Below are 23,812 nucleotides of genomic sequence, written 5' to 3'. Positions count from 1 at the left end.
AATTGTAGTATCCTGTGGAAACTTTTTTGATCGCTAGAGGGCAGCAAATACCAGATGTAAAACAGGAAAGATTGCAAACGTTGGGGGAAGGCTTTATTGTGGCGGACCAACATGGTGGCGCTCGGCAGGGGAACAGCCTTCCTACGTTTCTTACGGTAGGTGGACAGTTTGAATTAAGATGACGTTTTACTACATCGCCACAACGACGTTTAAAAACCAAAATACTAAGAATTTAGTGATTTGAGAATAAAAAGCGATTGATTAGGCGTTTGTATTTTGCCGTCAATTAAGCCGGAAGTCAGTGGGACCCACCTAAGTTGACGCAATCAAAAGTGAAACTATAGCATAATGAACACTTCCAACGTTTTATGTACATGATAACTTTAAAAATATTCTCCCTACTTTAGTTTGTTACTATTAAGGTAGACTAGTCAGCTGCCAATGATGTGTATGTGACCCAATATTAGGTACACCTGCGCAAGCTAATATAAGTGAGTAGAGCTGCATTAGCATATCCATCCATTTTTTACCGCTTGTCCCTTTCGGATTCGCGGGGGGTGCTGGAGCTTATCTCAAAATATTTACAAAAATAACAGCCAATTTTTGATTGACACTGCTATAAAGGTAACGTTTACCAATGTAGTTTGAGTGCATATACTCAACGGCTGGGCGATATGGCCTGTTTTTAATATCTCGATATTTTTAGGCCATATCACGATACACGATATATATCTCGATATTTTGCTTAGCCTTGAATCAACACTTGATACATATAATCACAGCAGTAGGATGATTCTATGTGTCTACATTAAAACATTCTTCTTCATACTGCATAATATATGCTCATTTTAAACTTTCATGCAGAGAGGGAAATCACAACTAAGTCAATTGACCAAAACTGTATTACAGTTATTGTAGTTATTAAAGGCCTACTGAAACCCACTACTACCGACCACGCAGTCTGATAGTTAATATATCAATGATGAAATATTAACATTGCAACACATGCAAATACGGCCTTTTTAGTTTACTAAATTGCAATTTTAAATTCCCAGCAAAGTGACGTGTTGAAAACGTTGCGGTATGATGACGCGTGCGTTTGACGTCTCGGGTTGTAGCGGACATTATTTTCCAGCCCGATCCAAGCTATAAGTAGTCTACTTTAATCGCATAATTAAACAGTATTCTGGACATCTGTGTTGCTGAATCTTTTGCAATTTGTTCAGTTAATAATGGAGAAGTCAAAGTAGAAAGATAGAGATGGGAAGCTTTTACCCTTTAGCCACACAAACACACTCCTTGTTTAAAATTCCCGAATGTGAAGCTTTACTATGGATAAGAGCGGTCAAGCGAACATGGATCTGACCAAATGTCAACCGGCAGTTTTCGGTGAGAAAATTGTGGTCTTACCGGAGACACCAGCGGAGCTTCGTCATGCTGCAGCGCGGGACTTCCCTAAGAGACTCTGGTGTCAACACACCCATGGCCACACCCCTCCGACTTTAGGTACTGTATAATCTCACTAAAACAATAGGCAGATAAGGGATTTTCCAGAATTATCAGAGGAAATGAGTCTAATAACATCTGAATCGCTCTCACTGCAATCGCCTTTTTTTTATTTTTAACTTCTTTTTAATTTTATTTTTTTCTAGTCCTTCATTCTAAATTTCCTCATTCACGAATCTTTCATCCTCGCTCAAATTAATGGGGAAATTGTCGCTTTCTCGGTCCGAATGGCTCTAGCTGCTGCTGGCTACGATTGTAAACAATGTCAGGATGTGAGGAGCTCCACAACCCGTGACGTCACGCGCACATCGTCTGCTACTTCCAGTACAGGCAAGGCTTTTTTATTAGCGACCAAAAGTTGTGAACTTTATCGTCGATGTTGTCTACTAAATCCTTTCAGCAAAAATATCGCGAAATGATCAAGTATGACACATAGAATGGACCTGCTATCCCCGTTTGAATAAGAAAATCTAATTTCAGTAGGCCTTTAAGCAGTGGCACAAACATTCATGTCATTTCAAAACAGAAAGTGCAAGATTGTCAAAGACATTTAAAAACAAGCTATTAGTGCACTTTTGCGCATGATGTCACTGAGATGACTTATCAAAACAAGACTAAATTAAAGTGCCCTTTTTGTACAGAACACCACTAAAATAATTTAAAACAAACAAAGTGCACTTTTGTGCATGATGTCACACAAGATATTTGAATTACTGTCAAATAAAAATGAGCTGCATAATAGGAAATCAAATCGCTACGTGGTAGGTTACTGCGGACGTTATCTACTTATGTTGTTCACTATTTTTCTCATACGGTGTTGATGTGGAAATGGTTGCCTCAGCATTTTGTTGGTGTGGCACCGAATGGAGATGTGGAAATGCGGAGTAATCACTCTTCATTCTCTAGCACAGTGGTTCTCAAACTTTTTTTAGTGATGTCCCCCCTGTGAACATTTTTTTAATTCAAGTACCCCCGAATCAGAGCAAAGCATTTTTGGTTGAAAAAAGAGATAAAGAAGTAAAATACAGAACTATGCCATCAGTTTCTGATTTATTAAATTGTATAACAGTGCAAAATATTGCTCATTTGTAGTGGTCTTTTTAGAACTATATGGAAAAAAAGATATAAAAATAACGAAAAACTAGTGATTCAATTATAAATAAAGATTTCTACACATAGAAGTAATCATCAACTTAAAGTGCCCTCTTTGGGGATTGTAATAGAGATCCATCTGGATTCATGAACTTAATTCTAAACATTTCTTCTATCAAAAAAAAAATCTTTAACATCAGTCTTTATGGAACATGTCCACAAAAAATCTAGCTGTCAACACTGAATATTGCATCTTTCCTTTTCGTTTCACAGTTTATGGACTTACATTCATATTTTGTTGAAGTATTATTCAATAAATATATTTATAAAGGATTTTTGAATTGTTGCTATTTTTAGAATATTTAAAAAAAAAATTCACGTACTCCTTGGCATACCTTCAACTATCCCCATTTGAGAACCACTGCTCTAGCAGGTGACTTTTCAAATGATGCTACATATTAGCAGTAATGCTACATTTTGGAGCAACGCTTTTGCCTCACACTTGATAAATTACGGTTGTCTGTTCGACACATTCCCAGACGATGGACCCCCTGCTGTTTTTCTTGGGAATTAATTCTTCCTTCATTTCTTACCAGATTTGCACCTTCTTTCTGTCGTATTACCACTCGCACCACAGCTAACATTACCCATGCTGCTACCTCTCTTCTCCGCGAGGGCGTATGACGTTGCACGTATGTAAGAAGGTGCGTTTGCTGTCTGTGAGAAGGAGAGACAAAGAATGGGAAGAGCCTGTAGTGTAATGCCAGCAGCTAAAAACAACTGCGTATGAACGTATACTGGAATATCCCGATATAGTAATTTTCTTTTATCGCACAGAGACAAATCTGCGATATATCAAGTATATCGATATAACGCCCAGCCCTAATTTACACTACAGTTTAAAAGCCTCACAGTTTAATCTAACCTTTTCTTGCAGGAGCAATGCTCGCACATTGTGCAGGATCAGCAAACCCACTGGACACAAAGTAGGAAGATGGACAAACATTGTGTGCAGAAGCGGCACCTCTCTGGCTGTGGGTGGCGGCCTTCTGTCCGCCGTACCCTTCACTCAGGTAAGAGTGACAGGTGTGTTTCAGCATGTCCCCCCTTTGGGACTTGTTTGCCGTATGAGTGGCAATGTTGGTTCTGTGCTGCAGGTTGAAAGTCTCTCTCACGACTCTCTGATCAGACGAGCAGCCTCCCTGGTTACGGATAGTTGCAGCACGTTCCTCTCTCAGACCACTTTAGCGCTCATTGATGCCATGACGGAGTATTCAAAGGTGAGTTTCCTTGAACTACTAGTTTGATTAAAAAGCTAAATGTTGCCTTATGTCCCAGAAAGCGTGAACTTTGGAAGTACATCCAGAACTCGAGAAAAATATGCCTCAAAAGTTGAATCTTAACATGGATCAAAAATTGTACCTCCAGCTTTGATTTTGATGACATACTGACATTTTTGCTCTTCTTCAGTAGAAAGCACAACTAGTAGAGATGTGATCCTTCTCACGATTTGATTGCATTTCGATTATTGGGCAGACTATTTGATTCAGAATAGATTCTCGATTCAATCAGATTCTCACAACATATTTCATATAAAAATTATAATAAAATATATAATACAACAGAGTACAAGTTACAAAAGTGCCTCTTAGCTGCTGGCGTGTATGTGCAGCTGGTAAGTTTCGAGATGGTCTTAAAAATATATTTTTAAAAACAGATTATTACAATGTTTTTTACATTAATTAATAAATGTAATTAATATTTTTTTATTATTTAAAAAAAACATTAAATTTGAATTGAAAATTATGAATCGATTTAGAATTGGAATAATAAAAATCACGATTCGGATGTAAAACGATTTTTTTTAAGCACCCCTACAAGACCATATACCCCAAATGTAATCATGAATATTAAAAAGTCATTGGTCTTGTTTCCACTTTGAACTGGACTAAACCCTGCTTGCTTGCTGACAGGCTGTGCACACGCTCATTGCGCTCCAAAAACACTACCTGGCCTCACTTGGTAAACTGAGCCAAACGGAGGAGGACTCCATCTGGCAGGTGATGATTGGCCAGCGAGCAAAGGTGAGTCGATGTTAATGTTCAGTTTGTTGGTACGACTGCCACCCCCGCCCCGAAGAAAATAGTTTATTCTCTACTGTGATAGGTCAACGACAGTGAAGACGAATGCAAGCGTTTCGAGGCATCCTGGGTCAGTGCGCTCAAGTTGTGTGAAACTGCAGCGGAGGCGGCTTACACTTCAGGTGTGTGTTTGTGTGTGCATTCCGAAGTGATACGACTTTCCAAACAGAACATTTGGATGGATCTATGTGCGAAACTGGGATGACGGACACAACCGCGCCCACCTGTGTCCACAGTGACATACGTATGTACTTGCAGGGGCCGAGCACGCATCCATCACCATGCAGAACAACATCCAAGTGGCACGATCCCAAGTGGACGCGATACAGAAAGTCTCAAAGGACGCGGATAAGAAGTTGGCCGAGGCAAAGGTGCTGGAGGTGGAGGCGGTGACTAAGCACGCCGCCATGCTGGAGAAGAGCAACACTGAGGAAGACATACCCGAGGCTTACCTCAGAGAAGACTAAAGCACACACGACCCACGAAACTCCTTGAATTGATTAAACGCGTCAACAGAATTCTATCTGCAGATTGTTGGTCTGCCGAATTAATGCTAAGGATGTCAATTAATATATCTGCTACAGAGGTTATGTTAAGGGAGGAAGCAATGCATTTTGGTGCAAATCTGGATAAACGTGCAAATCAACAGTCTTTCACATTACACCAGGGACTGGAGGAATCAGTTAAGTAGCATACAATCAAACATACAATCAAATTGTGTTGACGTCCTGGCCTTAAAAAGCAGTGTTGTTTCACACAGGACTGCAATCTATCTGTGAAACTGGGTTGCGAGGCGGTGAATAGATGACATCATCATCTTATTTGCATAATTGGCCATGGACACATAAGGGAAATTTCCATTAGTGTGTTTATTGGCGAGGACAAACAGGTCGTGTTGAGTATAAACCTGGACTTTGTATGTCAGAGCACTGAATACTTGTTTGCCTTATGGAAGAAAATACTATTGAGGGTGCAGCTCAGTCTAATGCGTATTTACTGTGATCAGATTGTTGTATTGTTTTTTTCCCAAAACCTAATAAAAGCAAAAGCACATTGTTTATTGTTGTGTCCTTTTGCATCACCCTCTAAGAAAGGGAAGTTTCAAGGCCAAGAGGCAGCTTTTAAAGTGGTGCTAAAAATAAAGTGGAAAGTGCTTTTTAGGTTTACCAAAACAAGGTTTAAAAACGATGCATAACTTTATAGTCTAAAAATAATACACAACGTTTTGCTCAAGATTTGGGAACACAATGTTTCCTGTGATCAGGGAAACATGATTTTACTGAAAGTGCCTCCTAAACACTCTTGGAAGACACACGTGTTCATTTCAAGAACGATTATGGCAGCCTGAGTGTTTTACTTTACTTGTTTGTATTTTCCAATCTCTTTCACTAGACCGCCTTTCCTTTCATTGCAAATGAGCCATATCGTCTCGGCTGTTCCTCACTCCAGCTGTCATCACATCTTTCATCTTAATCTTTAGCCTGCAGCACAAGTGTCAAACTCAAGGCGCGGGGACCAAACTTGGACTGCCACATAATTTTAAATGGCCCGCGAACGCCTGGAAATACCGTAAATTCCAGGCTATGAGCTGCTACTTTTTTTCAACACATTGAAACCTGCAGCTTCTAAGATACTGGGGCTAATTTTTATAGTTTTCTTTGCTGGGACAATAAAGAAAGTTCTCAAAGTAAAAACAAGCTGCAGTGTCCTTCTTTTTTCTCCAACCGGAGTATCGTTCAGTCTTTTAGCTGTCCATAATGTTATACTTGTATGGATTCTTCATTCGTCACTCTAAGCAACGTTTGTAAGTTTTACAATATAACTAAAACAATTCACACTTTCTATTATTAAACCGTCCAGTGTGATGTCTATACGACTGTTTTCATGCATATTTGTACGTGGTTTCGTAATCTAATGACGTTAGCGTCGTTAGTTATAGCTAATATGCTAACAAGTTTATGAGCATCTGTGTTAGTATTTTTAACTTACGCCATTCTTTTTGTATTGTTTCAGTTTAAAAAATTCCTCAGCAAATTAACCAAAACGTCACCGTGGAGTTATTGGTTCTGTTTAGCTGATTGGAGAGCGAGCTTCAGCAGCTAGTGGGTCCATGATGATGACTTCTGTTTTCTTTGATCATTTTACTGCCATGTTACGGACACTGTTTGGAAACAATTAAGGTATGTCATTAATCATTTATCTTTCTGTGTCAATAACTCATGTTGCAGTGTATATATCTGGAGTTAATAGTTCTGTGTGGCCAATATATTGAAAAATATTTTTTCCCCGAAAATTTAGTGGGAGCGGCTAATATATCAGTGTGCTCTATAGTCCGTAAAACACGATAATAAGCGTCAATAAAGTACCTTATCTTTTCTTACTAAATTTGTTCTTTCTGGACGGTGTGGCGCGGTTGTGAGAGTGGCCGTGTGCAACCCAAGAGTCCCTGGTTCAATCCCCACCTAGTACCAACCTCGTCACGTCCGTTGTGTCCTGAGCAAGACACTTCAACATTGCTCCTGATGGGTGCTGGTTTGCGCCTTGCATGGCTGCTCCCTCCATCAGTGTGTGAATGGGTGAATCTGGAAGTAGTGTCAAAGCGCTTTGAGTACCTTGAAGGTAGAAAAGCGCAATACAAGTACACCCGTTTACCATTTAACCGAAAAATATATAAGTACTGCAATAAATTGTTTTTTTTTTAAACTTTATTATTATCCACTATTGCAACAAAATACATTAATATACTTTCTAGGGCTGCGAATCTTTGGGTGTCCGACGATTCGATTCAATATCGATTCTTGGGCTCACAATTCGATTCAAAATCGATTTTTTTTTTTCAATTCAACACGATTCTCGATTCAAAAACGATTTTTTTCCCGACTTAAAAGGATTCTCTATTTATTCAATTCATAGGGTTTCAGCAGGATCTACCCCAGTCTGCTGACATGGAAGCAAAGTAGTAGATTATAATTGTAAATCAGTGGTCACCAACCGATACCGGCTCCTTTGGTACCGGGCCACAGAATCATTTTGTATTATTTATTCAAATTTTATTTTATTATTATTTTTAATTAAATTAACATAAAAAACACAAGATGCACTTACAATTAGTGCACCAACCCAAAAAACCTCCCTTTTTCATGAAAAAAAAAAAATAAAATAAATAAAAATCCCCCCCTTCCCCCATTGCTGCGGGAAAAATTATCAAGCGTTGACCGGTCCGCAGCTACAAAAAGGTTGGGGACCACTGTTGTAAAGGACAATGTTTTATCAACTGATTGCAATAATGTAAATTTGTTTCAACTATTAAACGAACCAAAAATATGACTTATTTTATCTTTGTGAAAACATTGGACACAGTGAGTTGTCAAGCTTATGAGATGCGATGCAAGTGTAAGCCACTGTGACACTATTGTTCTTTTTTATTATTTTTATGAATGTCTAATAATAATGTCAATGAAGGATTTTTAATCACTGCTATGCTGAAATTATAACTAATTTTGATACTATTGTTGATAATATTCATTTTTGTTTCACTACTTTTGGTTTGTTCTGTGTCGTGTTTGTGTCTCCTTTCACTTGCTCTGTTTATTGCAGTTCTGAATGTTGCTCGGTCAGGTTTGGTTTTGGAATTTGATTGCATTGTTATGGTATAGCTGTGCTTTGTTTTGTTGGATTGATAAAAAAAAAAATATATATATATCCATCCATCCATCGTCTTCCGCTTATCCGAGGTCGGGTCGCGGGGGCAGCAGCCTAAGCAGGGAAGCCCAGACTTCCCTCTCCCCAGCCACTTCGTCTAGCTCTTCCCGGGGCATCCCGAGGCGTTGCCAGGCCTCCTACCGGTTGGACGTGCCCTAAACACCTCCCTCGGGAGGCGTTCGGGTGGCATCCTGACCAGATGCCCGAACCACCTCATCTGGCTCCTCTCGATGTGGAGGAGCAGCGGCTTTACTTTGAGTTCCTCCCGGATGGCAGAGCTTCTCACCCTATCTCTAAGGGAGAGGCCCGCCACACAACGGAGGAAACTCATTTCGGCCGCTTGTACCGTGATCTTATCCTTTCGGTCATGACCCAAAGATCATGACCATAGGTGAGGATGGGAACGTAGATCGACCGGTAAATTGAGAGCTTTGCCTTCCGGCTCAGCTCCTTCTTCACCACAACGGATCGGTACAACGTCCGCATTACTGAAGACGCCGCACCGATCCGCCTGTCGAGCTCACGATCCACTCTTCCCCCACTCGTGAACAAGACTCCTAGGTACTTGAACTCCCCCACTTGGGGCAGGGTCTCCTCCCCAACCCAGAGATGGGAGAGAGAACCATGGACTCGGATTTGGAGGTGCTGATTCTCATTCCGGCCGCTTCACACTCGGCTGCGAACCGATCCAGTGAGAGCTGAAGATCCCGGCCAGATGAAGCCATCAGGACCACATCGTCTGCAAAAAGCAGAGACCTCATCCCGCGGCCATCAAACCGGAAACCCTCAATGCCTTGACTTCGCCTAGAAATTCTGTCCATAAACGTTATGAACAGAATCGATGACAAAGGGCAGCCCTGGCGGAGTCCAACCCTCACTGGAAACGTGTCCGACTTACTGCCAGCAATGCGGACCAAGCTCTGACACTGATCGTACAGGGATCGGACTGCCACAATAAGACAGTCCGATACCCCATACTCTCTGAGCACTCCCCACAGGACTTCCCAAGGGACACGGTCGAATGCCTTCTCCAGGTCCACAAAGCACATGTAAACTGGTTGGGCAAACTCCCATGCACCCTCAAGAACCTTGCCGAGAGTATAGATCTGGTCCACAGTTCCACGACCAGGACGAAAAGCACACTGTTCCTCCTGGATCCGAGGTTCGACTATCCAGCGTAGCCTCCTCTCCAGTACACCTGAATAAACCTTACCGGGAAGGTTGAGGAGTGTGATCCCACGATAGTGGGAACACACCCTCCGGTCCCCCTTCTTAAAGAGAGGGACTATCACCCCGGTCTGCCAATCCAGAGGTACCGCCCCCGATGTCTACGCGAAGCTGCAGAGTCTTGTCAACCAAGACAGCCCCACAGCATCCAGAGCCTTAAGGAACTCTGGGCGGATCTCATGCACCCCTGGGGCCTTGCCACCGAGGAACTTTTTAACTACCTCAGCAACCTCAGCCCCAGAAATAGGAGAGTCCACCACAGATTCCCCAGGCACTGCTTCCTCATAGGAAGACGTGTTGGTGGGATTGAGGAGGTCTTCAAAGTATTCCTTCCACCTATCCACAACATCCGCAGTTGAGGTCAGCAGAACACCATCCGCACCATACACGGTGTTGACAGTGCACTGCTTCCCCTTCCTGAGGCGGCGGATGGTGGTCCAGAATCGCTTCGAAGCCATCCAGAAGTCATTTTCCATGGCTTCCCCAAACTCTTCCCATGTCCGAGTTTTTGCCTCTGCGACCGCTGAAGCTGCACACCGCTTGGCCTGTCGGTACCTGTCCACTGCCTCTGGTGTCCTATGAGCCAAAATAACCCGATAGGACTCCTTCTTCAGCTTGACGGCATCCCTGACCGCTGGTGTCCACCACCGGGTTCTAGGATTACCGCCACGACAAGCACCAACTACCTTGCGGCCACAGCTCCGATCAGCCGCCTTGACAATAGAGGTGCGGAACATGGTCCACTCGGACTCAATGTCCAGCACCTCCCTCGTGACATGTTCAAAGTTCCTCCAGAGGTGGGAATTGAAACTTTCTCTGACAGGAGACTCTGCCAGACGTTCCCAGCAAACCCTCACAATGCGTTTGGGCCTGCCAGGTCTGTCCGGCATCCTCCCCCACCATCGCAGCCAACTCACCACCAGGTGGTGATCGGTAGGAAGCTCCGCCCCTCTCTTCACCCAAGTGTCCAAAATATGAGGCCGCAAATCCGATGACAGAACTACAAAGTCGATCATGGAACTGCGGCCTAGGGTGTCCTGGTGCCAAGTGCACATATGGACACCCTTATGTTTGAACATGGTGTTTGTTATGGACAAACTGTGACGAGCACAGAAGTCCAATAACAAAACACCACTCGGGTTCAGATCCGGGCGGCCATTCTTCCCAATCACGCCTCTCCAGGTCTCACTGCAGATCAAGGGAATCACCCGGGGGAGCACTCTCCAGTACTCCCTCGAGTGTACCCAAAAAGGGTGGGTACTCTGAACTGTTGTTTGGTGCGTAAGCACAAACAACAGTCAGGACCTGTCCCCCCACCCGAAGGCGGAGAGAGGCTACCCTTTCGTCCACTGGGTTGAACTCCAACGTGCAGGCTTTGAGCCGGGGGGAAACGAGAATTGCCACCCCAGCCCGTCGCCTCTCACTGCCGGCAACGCCAGAGTGAAAGAGAGTCCAGCCCCTTTCAAGAGAAGTGGTTCCAGAGCCCTTGCTGTGCGTCGAAGTGAGTCCGACTACATCCAGCCGGAATTTCTCTACTTCGCGCACTAGCTCAGGCTCCTTTCTCCCCAGTGAGGTGACGTTCCACGTCCCAAGAGCGAGCTTATGTAGCCGAGGATCGGACCGGCAAGTGTCCTGCCTTCGGCTGCCGCCCAGCTCACATTGCACCCGACCTTTATGGCCCCTGCTATGGGTGGTGAGCCCATTGGAGGGGTGACCCACGTTGCCTCTTCGGGCTGTGCCCGGCCGGGCCCCATGGGTACAGGCCCGGCCACCAGGCGCTCGCCATCGTGCCCCACCTCCGGACCTGGCTCCAGAGGGGGGCCCCGGTGACCCGCATCCGGGCGAGGGAAATATGGATCCTTTGTTTTTACTTTTCATAGAGATTTTCTAGCTGCTCTTTGTCTGGTCCCTCACCTAGGACCAGTTTGCCTTGGGAGACCCTACCAGGGGGCTTAAAGCCCCCGGACAACATAGCTCCTAGGATCATTGGGACACGCAAACTCCTCTACCACGGTAAGGTGGCAGCTCAGAGAGGAGAAAAAAAAATATATATATATATATATATATATATATTGATTAAAAAAATCGATTAAAAAAAAAATTTGAATCGCACAACGTGGGATTCGCGATTTAAATTCGAATCGTTTTTTTCCCACACCCCTAATACTTTTCAAGCATTTATTTTGTTAAAGTAAAAACCAACACTTAAGTATCTTATGATTTCATAGGAAATTATCCATCACATTGCACACTGTAAAAATGGCAATAGATTTTATGGTAACATTTACGATGGCTTTTACAGCATATTACTGTAAATTGTAAAACCTCAACTGCTGCTTTTTAATGATACATTTATTTCATATATATATGTATATATATATATATATATATATATATATATATATATATATATATATATATATATATATATATATATATATATATATATCTTAATAATATCTTTATGTATCTCATCTTTTTTTGTAAGGGGCGCTGGAAACCGGCAGACCCGTCAGCGAGCCTGTTCTGTCTCCCTTTAATGTTTGTCTGATCTTGAATGGGATTGTGCTGAAAATTTTAATTTTCCTGAAGTAACTCTCCTGACGGAATAAATAAAGTACTATCTAATCTAATCTAATCTATCTATCTAATATATATATATATATATATATATATATATATATATATATATATATGTCTTAATTGGATTATCCAGAGAATAGTGCTCGATACCGTGGTAGAGCGCAATACGTAGGTGTGGGAAAAAATCACAAGACTACTTCATCTCTACAGAACTGTTTCATGAGGGGTTCCCTCAATCATCAGGAGATTTTAATGGAAGCATTCACATACAATGGTTTATATAGAGCACAGAGTGGGTGGGTACAGGCAGGCGTAGGGTGTGGTGATTGGCTCATGTGTTACCTAGGAGGTGTTTCCGTCTGTGGCGGCATGTTGAAATGATTTCACTGCGCTTGTTGAGGGATGATAGATCTGGATGATATATAATAAACAGTTTCTCTTTCAAGCATAGGTTGCATCTTTTATTACCACTGTTGTAAGGTGTGCTGGATGCAAGAATTTGCCATGTTATTGAATATTCAACATTATTGTCTTTGAGGTTCCAAATGTGTTTGCTGAGTTCTGTAGAATTCTGCAAAGTCTGGTTTCTAAAGGAGGCGTTGTGATTATTCCACCTTGTTTTGAACGCTCCTTCGGTTAATCCTACGTACGTGTCGGATGAGTTAATGTCCTTGCGTGTTACCTTTGCTTGGTAAACGGCTGATGTCTGTAAGCACCCCCCGTTGAGAGGGCAATCAGGTTTCTTGCGACAGTTACATTCATTATTGGTTTCAGAGTCGTTTGGTCTGGGGGTGGGCAGTCCTTTTGCAATTGCTTTGTTGTGGTTTGAAATGATTTGTTGCATGTTATTCATACAGCTGTAGCTCAATTTAATGTTGTTCTTGTTGAATATTTTTCTTAGGGTGTTGCCTTTGGGGAAGTGTTTGTCGATCAGAGTGAGGAACTTGCGGCCGATGTTGGTTGAGACGTCTTTGCTGAATGGCGGATTGTACCAGATGATGTTGTTTCGTTTTCTGCTCTTTTTTGGTTGGTTTCCTGGATATATATATATCTATCTTTATATATATATATCTTTATATATATATAGCTATCTTTATATATATATATCTTTATATATATATATAGCTATATTTATATATATATATATATATATACATATATATATATATATATATATATATATATATATGTATATATATATACATATATATATATATATATATATATATATATATATATATATATAAAACATTATTTATCTGACACCACATGGACAAAGATAAGACCTTCTGGAGGAAAGTTCTTTGGTCAGATGAAACAAAAATTGAGGGCACAATACTTAGCAATATGTTTGGAGGAGAAAAGGTGAGGCCTTTAATCCCAGGAACACCACACCTACCGTCCTGATGGTAGTGGTAGTGTTATGTTCTTGGCCTGTTTTGCTGCCAATGGAACTGGTGCTTTACAGAGAGTAAATGGGACAATGAAAAAGCAGGATTACCTCCAAATTCTTCAGGACAACCTAAAATCATCAGCCCGGAGGTTGGGTCTTGGGCGCAGTTGGGTGTTCCAACAGGACAATGACCCCAAACACACGTCAAAAGTGGTAAAGGAATGGCTAAATCAGGGTATAAGTAAGGTTTTAGAATGGCTTTCCCAAATTTAAACTTGTGGACAATGCTGAAGAAACAAGTCCATGTCAGAAAACCAACATATTTAGCTGAACTGCACCAATTTTGTCAAGAGGAGTGGTCAAAAATGTAACCAGAAGATAGCCAGAAGCTTGTGGATGGCTACCAAAAGCGCCTTATTGCAGTGAAACTTGCCAAGGGACAACTATTAATACTCCTGTATGTATACTTTTGACCCAGCAGATTTGCTCACATTTTTAGTAGACCCATAATAAAATCATAAAAGAACCAAACTTCATGAATGTTTTTTTGTGACCAACAAGTATGTGCTTCAATCACTCTCTCAACAAAAAACAAGAGTTGTAGAAATTGTTGGAAACTTAAAGGCCTACTGAAACCCACTACTACCCACCACGCAGTCTGATAGTTTATACATCAATGATGAAATATTTAACATTGCAACACATGCCAATACGGCCTTTTTAGTTTACTAAATTGTAATTTTAAATTTCCCGCGAGTTTCTTGTTGAAAACGTTGCAGAATGATGACGCGTACGCGTGACGTCACAGACTGTAAGGAAATATTAGCGCTGCACCAAACACGGCTAAAAGTCGTCTCTGTTAATGGCGTAATTACACAGTATTTTGGACATCTGTGTTGCTGAATCTTTTGCAATTTGTTCATTTAATAATGGAGAATATAAAGAACAATGCTGTTGGTGGAAAGCGGTGTGTTGCAGCTGTCTTTAGCACCGAGTCACAGCCAGTGTTTCTTTGTTTGTTGTGAAGCTTTAACACAGAGCGGTCAAGCGAACATGTTTTCTCTACGTCAACTAACATGTTTTTGGATGGGGAAATTGCGATAGATGTCTTACCAAAGAAATCATTGGATTATTCGTTGTCCTGCAGCAGCTGTTTAAAAGGCAGCTGTGAGCTTGGCTCCTCGGCTTCTCTGTGAGACACTTCGTGTTCACCGCAGCCATCCGACCTTGAGGTATGTCTTTACAATCTTTAAAATCTCACTAAAACACTATTAAAACAATAAGCAGATAAGGGATCTTCCAGAATTATCCTAGTAAATGTGTCTAATTACATCTGAAAAGCTCACACTGCTGTCGCCTGGAGCCGTCGCTTTTTATTTTTGTATTTTTTTCTAGTCCTTCACTATCAATATCGTAATTCACAAATCTTTCATCCTCGCTCAAATTAATGGGGAAATTGACGCTTTTTCGGTCCGAATTGCTCTTACTGCTGGTGGCTCCCATTAAAAACAATGTGAATATGTGTGGAGCCCTTCAACTCATGACGTCACGCGCACATACTTCCGGTAAAGGCTGGGTTTTACTATTAGCGACCAAAAATTGCGAACTTTATCGTCGATGTTCTTTACTAAATCCTTTCAGCCCAAATATGTCAATATGGCGAAATGATCAAGTATGACACATAGAATGGACCTGCTATTCCCGTTTGAATAAGAAAATCTAATTTCAGCAGGCCTTCAAGACATCCATCCATCCATCCATTTTCTACCGCTTATTCCCTTTTGGGCTCGCGGGGGGCGCTGGCGCCTATCTCAGCTACAATCGGGCGGAAGGCGGGGTACACCCTGGACAAGTCGCCACCTCATCGGAGGGCCGCCTTCAAGACAGCCATGACATTATGTTCTTTACAAGTGTATGTCAACTTTTGACCATGACGCTTTTAGCACGCTGTGCCAGCAGATGGCAGTCCAGGTGCACATTTCCACTGCATGCATCCACTGAACCATTACCTAATCATTAATGACTCATTAGTACTTGTGTGTTTGGGGACCACATAAATGTTCCTTTATAGCGTGAACAAGTGTGCATTAATCCTCATAAGTCCCTCAAACATTTCCTATCCTAAACATTATCTCCCACACACATTTTAAGGGCATGACTCTGCAAGAGACAAGGTGCATGTCCAATTGTCTGCATATTAGCCTTTCAAAGGTCACTTGTGTTCTGCAGACGCAGCTCATTAAGGGGACAGGCTACAGTATGTGGTGCTGCAAACACAAACACCTGGGTGACCTCTTCCCACTCTCGTCCAGTTTTGGCGGGACGGTGCGACTGGGGCTATAAGAGGCGAAGTGGGTGGGAGAGTTTGTGCGTGCAGGTCCTGGCTGACCAGTGAGGAATGCGGTGTTTTAACAAAGGCTGTGTTCACAGGCTGCAAAGCCAAATGTCTCATACTCTCTGTGTGGAAGGAGCAACCAACCTGGCATGTGTGTACACAGGGAGGAGAGGTAACAAAGTGTATAACTTTTTTTGCCCCGTAAAACTCCATGTCAAAGAGGTACAAACACAAAGGTCGTGACTCGCGGGAAATAAACCTTCGTTTTTATAACAGCCGATTATTTGTGCAGCAATTGATACTGAAAGCACTCATGACACTGCATGCAAAACAAACTGAATGGAACTACAACACGATGTTGCCACCTACGGCTGTCAAAAATGTTTATTTTTAATTAATCCTGATTCTTATATGTAATGATTCTTAATTAAAAAAAATCTATATTTTTTTTGTTTTGTTTTTATTTTAATTTTTTTAAATGTGTCCTGTCCAGCCACTCAGACAAATTGATTGATTTAAACTTTTATGGAGACAAGAATATAAGTTGGTGTATTACCTGATTCTGATGATTTGCATTGATTGGAATCAGACAGTAGTGCTGATAACGTCCACATTTTCAAATGGAGGAGAAAAAAAGTTCCTCCTTTCTGTCTAATACCACATGAAAGTTGTTGGTTTTTGGCATCTTATTTGTCCAGCTTCCATATTTGTTTTTATACACTTTACAATAAATACATTTGCGGCAAACTCCGTAGCTTGCTAGCTTGTTTGCGCTGGATTTCGGAGACTCTTATTTTGTTATCGCAGGCGCGATAGAGCGGCACTTTTATTGTGAAGACAGGAACTGTGCAATCAGTCTTTAGGCTTTTGACGGGTAGTACGGTTGAAATAAAAAGTGTTTTTTTTCCTTCACACTTTTTATTGATTGATTGAAACTTTTATTAGTAGATTGCACAGTACAGTACATATTCCGCACAATCGACCACTAAATGGTAACACCCCAATAAGTTTTTCAACTTGTTTAAGTCGGGGTCCACGTTAATGAATTCATGGTAAACCATATAGTTGATGTAAATGTCTGCTGTACAGATTTACTTTAGAATTGATAACTTTTCTTCTTGCATTATTTGTATTTGACTTTATTAAATGTTTGGGTAGAATTTTATTAAATAAATCAAATTTTCTTTTAAAGGACTACTGAAATCAGATCTTCTTATTTAAACAGGGATAGCAGGTCCATTCTATGTGTCATACTTGATCATTTCGCAATATCGCCATATTTTTGCTGAAAGGATTTAGTAGAGAACATCCACGATAAAGTTTGCAACCTTCGGTGCTAAAGAAAAGCCCTGCCTCTACCGGAAGTCGCAGACGATGACGTCACATGTTGATGGCTCCTCACATCTTCACATTGATTTTATTGGGAGCCTCCAACAAAAACAGCTGTTCGGACCGAGAAAACGACAATTTCCCCATTAATTTGAGCGAGGATGAAAGATTCGTGTTTGAGGATATTGATAGTGATGGACTAGAAAAAAAAAAAATAAAAAAAGTTAAAAAAAAAAAAAAAACGCGATTGCATTTGGACGGATTCTGATCTTCTTAGACACATTTACTAGGATAATTCTGGGAAATCCCTTATCTTTCAATTGTGTTGCTAGTGTTTTAGTGAGTTAAACAGTACCTGATAGTCGGAGGTGTACGTCCACGGGTGTGTTGACACTTAGTGTCTCAGGGGAGTCGACGGCAGCTTTATGGGCGGCACAAGCTCAGCTACTTTTTACCACAGTTTTCTCACCGAAACCTGCTGGTTGACATTCGGTCGGGATCCATGTTCGCTGTGATCCGTAGTAAAGTTTCCCCTCCGTGAATTTTAAACAAGGAATCACCGTGTGTTTGTGTGGCTAAAGGCTAAAACTTCCCATCTCCATCTTTCTACTTTGACTTCTCCAATATTAATTGAACAAATTGCAAAGGATTCAGCAACACAGATGTCCAAAATACTGTGTAATTATGCGGTTAAAGCAGACGACTTTTAGCCGTGTGTGTGCGCAGCGCTCATATTCCCTAACAGCCCGTGACGTCAAGCAGACACGTCATCATTACGCGACGTTTTCAAGAAAAAACTCCCGGGAAAATTTAAAATTGCAATTTAGTAAACTAAAAAGGCCGTGTTGGCATGTGTTGAAATGTTAGTATTTCATCATTGATATATGAACTATCAGACTGCGTGGTGGGTAGTAGTTGGTTTTTCCAGTAGGCCTTTAAGTCTTGTAGAAATGTATCACTGATGTTTGTCTATTTTATGGAGGAATGTAGTTAATCATAGACCTGGCACCCAATGTTATCAAAAAAACGTTTTAAATCAAGAATCAATTCTGAATTTAATCATTACAACCTCAAATCGAATCAAATGGTGCTCAAAGATTCACAGCCCTTTTTCCACCTAGCGGCACATTATAGGTATTGCTGTTGTGTCATATACATACAGTACTACGTTGGTTTGGCATGTCCCAAACTTCTTCACTTCCTATACAATACCAATAATGGAGCCTTGATTAATCGCGAGGGCAGCACGGTGGTTCATGGGATTGTGCGTGTGCCTCACAATACGAAGCGCCTGGGTTCCATCCCTGGCCTCAAGCACAGCCCACGAAATACAGTAATTATTTTGCGGTGCGGAATGTTAGAAAAGCTTTGATCACGTGAAATTAGTCAAACAGAGAACAATATTAGGCATGAATAACAATAATCTATTTATTATTATCTTCAAGGAATTGACTTATACTGTCTCTAAATTGAAGTCCAGTGGTTATTGTTTCCGGTGAGGTTTATTCAGGTGTACTGGAGAGGAGGCTACGACAGATAGTCGAACCTCGGATTCAGGAGGAACAGTGTGGTTTTCGTCCTGGTCGTGGAACTGTGGACCAGCTCTATACTCGGCAGGGTTCTTGAGGGTGCATGGGAGTTTGCCCAACCAGTCTACATGTGCTTTGTGGACTGGGAGAAGGCATTCGACCGTGTCCCTCGGGAAGTCCTGTGGGGAGTGCTCAGAAAGTATGGGGTACCGGACTGTCTGATTGTAACGGTCCGCTCCCTGTATGATCAGTTTCAGAGCTTGGTCTGCATTGCCGGCAGTAAGTCGGACATGTTTCCAGTGAGGGTTGGACTCCACCAAGGCTGCCCTTTGTCACCGATTCTGTTCATAACTTTTATGGACAGAATTTCTAGGCACAGTCAAGGCGTTGAGGGGTTCCGGTTTGGTGGCCGCAGGATTAGGTATCTGCTTTTTGCAGATGATGTGGTCCTGATGGCTTCATCTGGCCGGGATCTTCAGCTCTCACTGGATCGGTTCGCAGCCAAGTGTGAAGCAACCGGAATGAGAATCAGCACCTCCAAGTCCGAGTCCATGGTTCTCGCCCGGAAAAATCGTGAGATCAACAGGCAGATCGGTGCGGTGTCTTCAGTAATGCGGACGCTGTATCAATCCGTTGTGGTGAAGAAGGAGCTGAGCCGGAAGGCAAAGCTTTCAATTTACCGGTCGATCTACGTTCCCATCCTCACCTTTGGTCATGAGCTTTACCATGAATTGATTAACGTGGACCCCGACTTAAACAAGTTGAAAAACGTATTCGGGTATTACCATTTAGCGGTCAATTGTACGGAATATGTACTGAACTGTGCAATCTACTAATAAAAGTATTAATTAATCAATCAATCACTCAAACCGAAAGGACAAGATCACGGGTACAAGCGGCCGAAATAAGTTTCCTCCGCCGGGTGGCGCGACTCTCCCTTAGAGATAGGGTGAGAAGCTCTGCCATCCGGGAGGAACTCAAAGTAAAGCCGCTGCTCCTCCACATCGAGAGAAGCCAGATGAGGTGGTTCGGGCATCTGGTCAGGATGCCACCCGAACGCCTCCCTAGGGAGGTGTTTAGGGCACGTCCAGCCGGTAGGAGGACACGGGGAAGACCCAGGACACGTTGGGAAGACTATGTCTCCCGGCTGGCCTGGGAACCCCTCAGGATCCCCCGGAAAGAGCTGGACGAAGTGGCTGGGGAGAGGGAAGTCTGGGCTTCCCTGCTTAGGCTGCTGCCCCCGCGACCCGACTTCGGATAAGCGGAAGAAGATGGATGGATGGATGGGTTCTTGTTTCTTTTTTGACGACACATAGTAGACACAATAATTAATTAAGTTGAGCTCATGATGCAGTAAGTTGAATGATATGCGGCCACGTTTGTAACTAGATACTTTCTAATATGCTTCTGCTTTGAATACTTTGTACGTGAAATTAATATGCAACTATAATTATTTGATACTTGTTTATATTTAACCGGTAGGAGGCCACGGGGAAGACCCAGGACACGTTGGGAAGACTATGTCTCCCGGCTGGCCTGGGAACACCTCGGGATCCCCCGGGAAGAGCTAGACAAAGTGGCTGGGGAGAGGAAAGTCTGTGGGTTCTTCCGAGGATGTCGTAGTCGTAATGGTTTGTACAGTCCTTTGAGACATTTGTGATTTAGGGCTATATAAGTAAACATTGATTGATGATTGACTTCCCTGCTTAGGCTGCTGCCCCCGCGACCCGACCTCAGATAAGCGGCGGAAGATGGATGGATGGATGGATTGTTTATATTGACAAATGTCCTGTTTTAGATTGCCAAATTGCTCAAATAAAGACATCAATTGCGTGATGACTAGCTTGTGTGGTACTGTGCGCTTAGCTGTTGTGCTAACCTGGCAAGAAAAGACCAACCTTGTGTTTATTGGAGGACAATTAGATACTAACTGGCTGTCCAGCTTTGCACAAGTAAATACGCTGCAGGGCGGCTTGTATCGGGACATTTTAGATGCAAGCCAATATCAATATTGGATTGGAACACCCCTAAATTCAGCATCTATCCACTTTATAATTCAAAGGGGCTAAAATTGGAGAGCGGCCGGCCCGAAACTTGAGGGTTCCTTGTTTGAATCCAGCTTTGGCCATCCTAGTCACTGCCATTGTGTCCTTGGGCAAGACACTTCACCCGCCTTCCTCCTTGTGCCCCTCAAACTGGTGTAAAAGTATGGGCTTCTCAATGTAAAACACTTTGAGTCACTAGAGAAAAAGCGCTATATAAATATAATTCACTTAACTCCACTTTGCGTACATAATTTATTATTTAATCTATTTAGGGCTTCTGTTGCTGCAGCATGTTTCATTTCTGGTTTCCCTTTTTTGTGCTGGCTTCACAAAAAAAGCCAAATAAAAAGCCCATCAAACTCTTAAACAATTTAATATGCTATCACTCATGCAGCGCTTACAACAAAATGAATCAATGAAAGCAAACAATAAGATGAGAAAAAAACAACTGACTAGATTCACTGTACAAAAGAGTAAAACCATTCACCTTTTGGAGACAACTACTAATGCGGGGAGAACAGTAAGGTGTTTGAGGGCATCACCTATCGTGGCACTTTATAGGTATTGCTGTTGTCGTGTAAGTTAGCATTAGTTTATTAGTCTATATAAAATTATCTTTAATTGCTTATAGGGCTCATATTATGGTTCCATCTCTGGTTATACGGTTATCATCACACTTTAGCATTTAAAAGTTAAAGTGCCAATGATTGTCACAGACACACTAGGTGTGGTGAATTAGTCTCTACATTTGACCCATCACCCTTGATCACCCACTGGGAGGTGAGGGGACCAGTGGGCAGCAGCGGTGGGCGCGCCCACGAATCATTTTTGGGTGATTTAACCCCCAATTCCAACCCTTGATGCTGAGTATCAAGCAGGGAGGTAATGGGTCCCATTTTTATAGTCTTTGGAATGACTCGGCGGGGGTTTGAACTTACAACCTACTGATATCAGGGTGGACACTAACCACTAGGCCACTGTTCATATTGTTGCAGTGCATTCCCATTTCTGATTCTATGGTTATCATCACATTTTACCTGTTTTTCACCAATACTTGGGATATTGTTAAAGTCAGTTTTAGGTCTGGTTCTGTGGTTATCAACACACTTTACTGTCTGTCCTGGCATCACCAAAAAAACAAAGAAAAGGCAAAACACACTGAATGTAATCTGCAAGCGGAATTCTCACTATGTCGACATTTCACAGGAACTCCCACAGGTCTACTTCTCTTTTAATAGATAACATGGTGGTGTGTTCACTTTCTCTATGTGGCTTCTGTATACAGCTCCTATAAATGCTGTTAACAATCGTATATGATACATGTTTGTGTTATGAACACAATTATTCATGAATTCTGTTGCTATGTGAAGCCACCTGGGAGGGAACGTGGATTAAGTGTTGGAAAAGGGCACAATTTCTCACCTGAAAATTGATTTATGCTCACTCAGGATATTAAAAAAAAAAAAGCCCCAGAGGCTGTAAAAGTCATATGGTTTGCAAACATGCTTTAATCCCATTAATGTCCTAAAATAAGTAGGATGATGCAAGGAGGACTCAAGATTTTTACGGCCCCATTCGTCACAGTTTGCCTGACACATGAATCGTGACAAAATGGGGAGTGAACTATGTGTTGAATATTGTATAATATATTTGTGGCAATTCCAACTTCGACCACAGCTTTAGTTGCTATGTAGAGTGGCGCGTCCCATCATTTCCCCCCCTCTTCCTCTCACGCAAGATCCACCCAAAAATTCCTGCCCTATTTTATGAAATAAACACTATAACAACTTCTAAAAAGGAGCACTTTTGCTGAAGTGAATAAACATGAACAATCAATGTTTATTTATATAGCCCTAAATCACAAGTGTCTCAAAGGGCTGCACAAGCCACAACGACACCTGCGGTACAGAGGCAAAGAAAAACTCACCCGAGTGGGAAGTTGATGTGAATGACTATGAGAAACCTTGGAGAGGACCGCATATGTGGGTTGACATTGCCTCAAAGTGCTGAAACATTGGTATTGTCAGTCATGTTAGTACTGTGAGTTTATCAGGGTTTCTTACCCTCTAGTGACGTTAAATGTGACTCTTTGTCCTTTAGGAAGTGATCTCTAATAATTTTACATTTACTTTCACTTCCTTATTTATGCTTTCCTTAACAATTGTTGCTTCTTGACAACGCCAGAGAGACTCACTGAACACAGAAGTTGCCCATTATCTGTATACTTAAACAGAGAATTTATTCTGAATATTTTGCTGATCAAAACTATCCCCCCAAAATGAATGATGAGGAACCACTGAACTATACCTGATGTACAAAACCCAAAACAAGTGAAGTTGGCATATTGTGTAAATCGTAAATAAAAACAAAATACAATGATTTGCAAATCATTTTCAACGTTTTTTTTACTGCCTAAACGGGCTGCCAAACACCTCAAAACAACATAAATGTTGTAGAAGTTTGGACTATCTTGGACAATAAACTAACTACAATGTTTTTTTGTATAGAATGGTACAGTTTTGGTTGGAAGGTGAAAAAAGTAACTTTCCCCGACTGCAGCTGCCTCAACAGGCCGACAAGACCTAAAAAAGCAAATAATGACTGTAACTGTAAAGTTTGGGCTATCTTGGACAATATACCAATCAAATATATTGTATAGTACATTTTGGTAAGAAAGTGAAAGGAGTGATGAACCGTAACCAGTTTGCTGCCTAAACGGGCTGCCGAAGAATTAAAACCGAAAAGTAATCTTTGTAAGGTTGAAGTCTAGACAATGTTTGATGATAAACTATTTCAATTAGTTAATTAGTATAATACATTTTGGTTGAAAAGACAATAGAGATATACAATCCACAACTTGTTTGCTGCCAAAGACCTCAAAATATGAATGAATCACTGTAACGGTGAAGTCTGAACTCCTCAAAGATGGA

General features: G+C 41.8%; 1 protein-coding gene across 1 annotated transcript; it reads left to right on the top strand.

Annotated features, from left to right (window-relative positions):
• LOC133536809 (diablo IAP-binding mitochondrial protein-like) lies at nucleotides 1-5,797 on the top strand. The gene is made up of 6 exons (XM_061877380.1): nucleotides 1-155; nucleotides 3,536-3,671; nucleotides 3,756-3,878; nucleotides 4,572-4,682; nucleotides 4,765-4,861; nucleotides 4,998-5,797. The coding sequence occupies exons 1-6, from the start codon at nucleotides 112-114 to the stop codon at nucleotides 5,204-5,206; spliced, it is 720 nt and encodes a 239-aa protein (XP_061733364.1). The 5' UTR covers nucleotides 1-111; the 3' UTR covers nucleotides 5,207-5,797.
• Nucleotides 5,798-23,812: the final 18,015 nt, after the last annotated feature.

Source organism: Nerophis ophidion, linkage group LG18, assembly GCF_033978795.1.
Source record: "Nerophis ophidion isolate RoL-2023_Sa linkage group LG18, RoL_Noph_v1.0, whole genome shotgun sequence".
NCBI classification, from domain to species: Eukaryota; Metazoa; Chordata; class Actinopteri; order Syngnathiformes; family Syngnathidae; genus Nerophis; species Nerophis ophidion.
Note: the sequence above shows the minus strand (reverse complement) of the source record. Positions and strands in the feature narration are given on the sequence as shown.

Excerpts from the sequence above, each read along its gene's own strand:
- LOC133536809 (XM_061877380.1), top strand. The coding sequence starts at position 112 with ATGGTGGCGCTCGGCAGGGGAACAGCCTTCCTACGTTTCTTACG. Across the intron at positions 3,879-4,571 it reads CCATGACGGAGTATTCAAAG|GCTGTGCACACGCTCATTGC; the intron begins GTGAGTTTCCTT and ends GCTTGCTGACAG. Across the intron at positions 4,862-4,997 it reads GGAGGCGGCTTACACTTCAG|GGGCCGAGCACGCATCCATC; the intron begins GTGTGTGTTTGT and ends ATGTACTTGCAG.